This window comes from Leucopleurus acutus (genome assembly GCF_964270905.1).
Source record: "Leucopleurus acutus genome assembly, chromosome: 7".
Taxonomy (NCBI): Eukaryota; Metazoa; Chordata; class Mammalia; order Artiodactyla; family Delphinidae; genus Leucopleurus; species Leucopleurus acutus.
This window is the reverse complement of record NC_139150.1, coordinates 66518447-66525048: the sequence shown is the minus strand read 5'-3', so window position 1 is coordinate 66525048 and position 6602 is coordinate 66518447. Positions and strand designations below refer to the sequence as shown.

Sequence of the window (6602 nt, the reverse complement as noted above, 5' to 3'; positions counted from 1 at the left end):
TATTTTAAATTTTGGTTTCCACATATTTATTACTAGCTTATAGTGTATAGATAAACTATTTTTATATGTTGCTCTTAAATATTTTGAGACCTTGTTGAGGTCACTTGTTAATTCTGAGAGAGCTGGCTTATTTTTTTAGATAGCTTTACTTTTTCCTTTCCCAACTGTATGCCTTTTATTTCCTTTTCTTGCCTTACTGTGCCGGCTAGAATTTTCAATATTATGGTGAATTAGGGTGATGAGAGTGGACATCCTTCTCTTCTTTCTGATCTTAAGGGGAAGTGTTCAATCTTCCATCATTAAGCATAATGTTAGATGTAGGCTTTTTGTAGATGTTCCTATCAAATTAAGGAACTTCCTAGTTTTCTGGGTTTTCTTTTTCATGCATGGGTGTTGGTTTTTTTTTTTTTTTTTTTTTTGCGGTACGTGAGCCTCTCACTGTTGTGGCCTCTCCCGTTGCAGAGCACAGGCTCCGGACGCGCAGGCTCAGCAGCCATGGCTCACGGGCCTAGCCACTCTGCAGCATGTGGGATCTTCCCGGACCGGGGCACGAACCCGTGTCCCTTGCATCGGCAGGCGGACTCTCAACCACTGCGTCACCAGGGAAGCCCAGTGTTGAATTTTTCAAATGTTTTTTCTAAAGTTTTATGATCGCATATTTCTTCTTTAGTCTGTTAGAATGGTGGCATGCACTGACTGATTTTTGAATACTGAACCAGCCTAGATCTTGCATCTTCTGACCAATATCCTTCATGAACATAGAAAAATTCTAAATGGAATCAAAGCAAATTTGCATTAGTTTTCTGTTGCTGCAACCACAAATTACCACAAACTTAGTGGCTTAAAACAGCAAAAATTTAATCTCTTACAGTTCTGGGTATGCAAAATTGGTTTCACTAGGCTAAAGTCAAGGTGTCAACAAATCTGTTTCTTTCTGGAGGCCCTAGGATACAATCCATTTCCTTGCCTCTTCCAGTCTCCAGGAGCTGCCTACATTCTTTGGTTCATGGTCCTCTTCATCCATACATACACCTATGGGGGTAGCATCTTCAAATTTCTCCATCCCTCTGCTTCTGCAGTAACACTGCTTTCTGTATGTCTCCTCCTGACTCCTTCTTAGAAGGCACTGGGCCCAAAAAAATAATCCAGGATTATTTCTCCACTTGAGATCCTTAATTTAATTACACTGCAAGGTCCCTTTTGCCATATAAGGTAACAAATTTAGCCTACCACACTCTATTTCTGTGTACTGTCTTTGGTTTTGGTATCTGGGTAATACTATGTCATCTCAGTTTTATTTTTTGTAACAAAATTCTGCTGTGATGAGACTTTTTTTTTAAGATGTTGGGGGTAGGAGTTTATTAATTAATTTATTTATTTTTGCTGTGTTGGGTCTTCGTTTCTGTGCGAGGGCTTTCTCTAGTTGTGGCAAGCGGGGGCCACTCTACATCGTGGTACGCGGGCCTCTCACTATCGCAGCCTCTCTTATTGCAGAGCACAGGCTCCAGACGCGCAGGCTCAGTAGTTGTGGCTCACGGGCCTAGTTGCTCCGCGGCATGGCATGTGGGATCCTCCCAGACCAGGGCTCGAACCCGTGTCCCCTGCATTAGCAGGCAGATTCTCAACCACTGTGCCACCAGGGAAGCCTGAGACATTACATTACATTTAAGACATTAAATTTTGTAATTTTTTCTTACTGTTGCTTTCCCATGAGTTGGGAATATTGTGATGAGTACTTAGTCTGATAACGTATATATTGCATTCTTTTAGCATAGGTAGAGTGTCATTTAATAAACATAATGCTTTGCCACTGAATTCAATAAAAAAATAATCCACACTTCACTGTGATTAAAAGTGTGACATTTGGGGCTTCCCTGGTGGCGCAGTGGTTGAGAGTCCACCTGCCGATGCAGGGGACATGGGTTTGTGCCCCGGTCCAGGAAGATCCCACATGCCGCAGAGTGGCTCGGCCCATGAGCCATGGCCACTGAGCCTGCACGTCCAGAGCCTGTGATCCGCAACGGGAGAGGCCACAACAGTGAGAGGCCTGCGTACCACAAAAAAAAAAAAAAAAAAAAGTGTGACATTTGACAGCCATTTTTCTCTTTTTATTTTTACATGATGCGTATGCACTGGTACTAAAAAAATTGCAGTATTGTAGTGTTTGTGACACAAAATGTTGTCAACTTGTAACTGTGTCACTGTGACTTACAGTCCTGCAAAATGGTGAGCACACTACATATGGTCTCTGTGAGAGTACTAACCTGAACTACTGTAGTGTGAAGGCAGCCATAAACAGTACTAAAATGAATGAGCATAGCTGTGTTCCGATAAAGCTTTACTGAAAGACACTAAAACTTGAATTTATATAACTTTCACATGCTGCAAAATATAATTTTTTTTGTTTTTAAAGCATTTAACAATGTAAATATCATTCTTAGCTTACTGTAGGCCACACAAAGACAGGTGGCAGGCCAGATTTGGCCTGTGGGTCATGATTTGCCAACCCCTGCCTTAACCTCATGGGATCTATATTTTATTTTGTTTTGTTTTGCGGTACGCGGGGCTCTCACTGTTGTGGCCTCTCCCGTTGCGAAGCACAGGCTCCAGACGCACAGGCTCAGCGGCCATGGCTCACGGGCCCAGCCGCTCCGCAGCATGTGGGATCTTCCCAGACCAGGGCACGAACCCGTGTCCCCTGCATCGGCAGGTGGACTCTCAACCACTGCGTCACCAGGGAAGCCCGGGATCTATATTTTAAAGCAGGGGAGGGGGGAAAACAAGAAAATAAGTAAGTGAAGAGGTAAAAGATGTTTTGTGTTATAAAGGAAATTAATAGCAAGATGGCCAGGGAATGCTTCTTTGAGGAAATATGTAATGCAAACCTGAATGATAGGCAGGAGCCAGTCATAAGAAAAGAGTACAGAGTATTCTACAAAGAGAACAGCAAGGGCAAAGGCTGGAGGCAGGCACAAGTCTGGTGAATTGGAAGAACCAAAAAGTCAGGTGTGGCAGCAACACAGAAAGACGAGAAATGGCTTGGGAATGTTCGGGAATCTAAATAAGGATGGATGCCCATTGTTAAGAATTTAATTTAATTAGCACACTGTGAGGACTAGCCTAACTAATACACTGGGTTTGTGGCCCTTGCTAATTTATATGACCACACAAAATACTGTGAGTTAAAAAAAAAAAAAAGAGGGAGCAAAGGAGAAAATGTTTTTATTTTTGCTGAACTGTTCTAGGAAAATACAATATCTCCTATATAATCCAGTAGACTGATAATAGATACAATTGGACCACACCATTTATTTCATTAAATGCTCATCCTTAATATAATATGATAATGCTTTACTTTATATTTGCTTACAATACAAATGTGTTGCTTATCAGGTGATTTAAGGCCATTTATAGCAGGTTTACATAAAAAGTGTAGTTTCTTTATAAAACTCAGAACATTAAATCCTCAGTTCACATTTTTTTCTTTTGATATTCAGACCAATTTGTGTATGCCAAGCTTGTTCTAATTCCTTCTAATGTACTGGAAAGAATATCATTTTCAAGTTTGCGTTGATTTGTGGCAATATTTGTATTCAACAATCAAATGCTACACTATTTCCTTCTAAATGGCTGTGCACTTAATTAGTTTCACTTGTGCAGCAATTAATTGGTTTCACAGACTTCTATTTTGGTATTGACCCTGACTATTGATAGTTGGAGCAGATACTGTTATCAGGACTGCGATGCATGTTTTCCGATCACACCACATAAAGTTTTCACGTTTGAAAAATGTTCTTAATCATAATATCATCTAATATCTTTCAAAATTGCAAAATATTCTTCAACTAGTTTCTTTTTTTCATTTATTTTCTCCAGTACTGCTTCTAGTAAATATGTGGCCAAAGGAAGCTGTAAAAGAAACACAGAAAAAAAGATGAAAACTCTATATTTTCTTCAGTTCAGAAATATATACTAAATATCATTAAACCATTAGAACTCAGCTATCTGCAACTTTGCACCCATAATGGTACCCTACTGGGTCTCTTTTCAACTGATCTTGTTGGTTAGTGTGGGTAATTTTGTCTTTTATAATAAAAATGATAAAGGAGCAGAAGTAAAATGAAAAAAGATAAACGCCTTATTGAACAATTCATGGTTTACTGACCATGTTAATGTTGTAATCTGCAATACAAGCAGTTAAGCCATTTATCTTCAGTCAGCTGATCAATAGCAGGTTACAGTCCTCTCTAGGGCCCAGAGGCCCACAGTAGTACTGTATGTTCATCACTCATAAAAGAGTGAGAAAGAACTATCAATACACTTGTCTGTGTTAGAGCTGAACATCTCAAGAATTGTAGGGTGAAATTTCAGAGGAAAAAAAATGGCAAAAGTATATCCATTGATTAAGTTGTTATAGAAAAGTTTGGCATATCAAAGTGTAATACACATGTTGCAAACTGCTAAGTTTATGAAATATAGATTACATTTTTAAATTTCATAATTTATGTAACTTTTCTGGTAAAGTTTTATCGTTCCCTGTGCTTCACTGAGGTGCCCGTAGAACTCACACAATACACTTATGGGTTATAAGTGAAAGAAAATCCTAAATGTTGCCCAGTTACCTCCCAAAGCCTACCGACTTCCTTTTATCCTCCTTCCTAGCTATCTATTTTCATATAAAAGGTTTATAACAACCAAGAAGTTCATTAAGTTATTTTTGGAATTGTCTTTTTGATTAACCAGTAAAGACTACTTTTGTCTCCCTGAATATATTAACGAGAATCCTTATCAAGCCCAGTCCCCTTCCCTACAGGGATGTAGAGTCAGGCCCTTCTTTGTGCTAGGACAACCACCGACAGACAGCAACACTGGTCAGCATCTGAACAAAATCAGCCTGATGTCCGCTGTGTGAGTTGTTCAGCTGTGCTCAGATCAGCTATGCTCAGCTGTTATTATATTTAGCTAAACCCAGCATAATGGTTCTTTTCTGAATGCAAACTGGGAAAAAGAGAAAAGACTGGCCAGTGGCAGTGAAACAGATTGGGCAGTGAAACAGGCCCAAAAGGCACAAACAGATTATGCAGGCCATGGAGAAAATATAGAGACCGGTGTTGGTCCATAGAATTGCCTCATATCTTAAGTAGCTTTCTAGTTTAACTTCCTTCTTATATTTATAATAAATTGACTTCTCCTTAAGATACTCTGAGTCTATGTCAGGATAGACTCTATCTATAGTCTATGTCAAGAGTTTTAGACATTTGTCTTACTTGAAACTTACCACTAAATAAAGCATAAGATACAAAAATATCACATTTCTTTACTTCTTAAGATACAGGTGAATATAAGATACCCAAATTGACTTAAAAACAGGTTTTTCTGGAAAAAAGAAACCTATCACATTAAATATACACAAATTGCATAGGCATTTCAATTTCAGAAACGTGAAAACATGAGGAAATGCATCATAGAATCAAGGAAAAAATATATTAGATTCCCTTCTGGAAGATAATGATACTCACTGCAAATCCTTACTTTGAGAAAATTGCCCTCTGGGATGCAGAAAACAGTTATATTTGGTGAAACTGCCAGTTTTACAAATGAGACAATTTAAATTCTCAGGGCATTAACATTAGATGTTAAAGGAATACTCACACACACCAAGGCACAACTACCAGGTAACTTTCTTTTATTTTGACTATGGCACTCAGTACCATATGCATTCCAACAAAAGAGCAAAGAAACAAGATGAGAATAACCTCCCATCTCTTCCTGGTAGAAGCAAAAGCAGAAATGAGTGTTTAAAAAAGTTGTTCTAAGAAAAAAGGGTTCTCTGATCAAATAAGTTTGGGAAAGAAACCAAACTTTAAAATGTTATTTTATTTCAGGATCTCTTAGAGACTTTAAGGTGCTAATGGTACTGTGTTTCTCCAAGAGGGCAATGTAATACCCTGTTTCTAAATTCATTTGTCCGCACTTTTCTCATAGTCTATTTATCATGTGGAACTAGTGGTCCATGGAATACACTTTGGGAAACATGCTGGCTCTATGATTTCCTGTATAATAATGTCACAGCACTTTTACCAGGCCACAATGTACTGACATTAATCATCTTATTTGCACAGTTCATTTTCAAGTTAAAAACTAAACCTACTCTTATTATCTTGTGATCAGAACAATTTCAGCATGTCATGTACTTGGACATTTGGCTTCTTCTTATCTCGAAGAATCTCTCTTCCAGGAAGCCTCCAAAGTGGAACATGAGGTCCATTTACTAATTTATTGCTGACAACCCCTTTTATTCTTTTCCTCAGGCTCCCAATAAAAACGAAAAGCCCCACAGTTAAACACAACTGTTTGTCAAACCTGTTATATTGGATTGTAAGCTTCTTTTAAGCTTCATACAGAGCCTAACACTTCATGCATTTCAAAAAGCAACCCATCCTTTAATCAAGATGCATGATTTGTGCACATCCATCTGCCCTTGTAGGTTCTTCTATTTTTCTCTACAAATAGGTCAGAAAAAGATTAGTATCTGCCTTTATATAACATTAGACAAAAGTTCATATATCTTACAAGGTAGTTGGAGATGGTTCTTTATCTAT

At 38.4% G+C, this 6602-nt stretch overlaps 1 protein-coding gene across 1 annotated transcript in view; it reads right to left on the bottom strand.

Annotated features, from left to right (window-relative positions):
* Nucleotides 1-3318: 3318 nt before the first annotated feature.
* Nucleotides 3319-6602, bottom strand: part of CNTLN (centlein) — a 327580-nt gene continuing 324296 nt past the window's right edge. Inside the window, exon 26 of the mRNA XM_082843600.1 lies at nucleotides 3319-3909. Coding sequence (XP_082699726.1) covers nucleotides 3808-3909 — 102 coding nt within the window. The 3' untranslated portion in view covers nucleotides 3319-3807. The remainder of the gene's footprint in view (nucleotides 3910-6602) is intronic.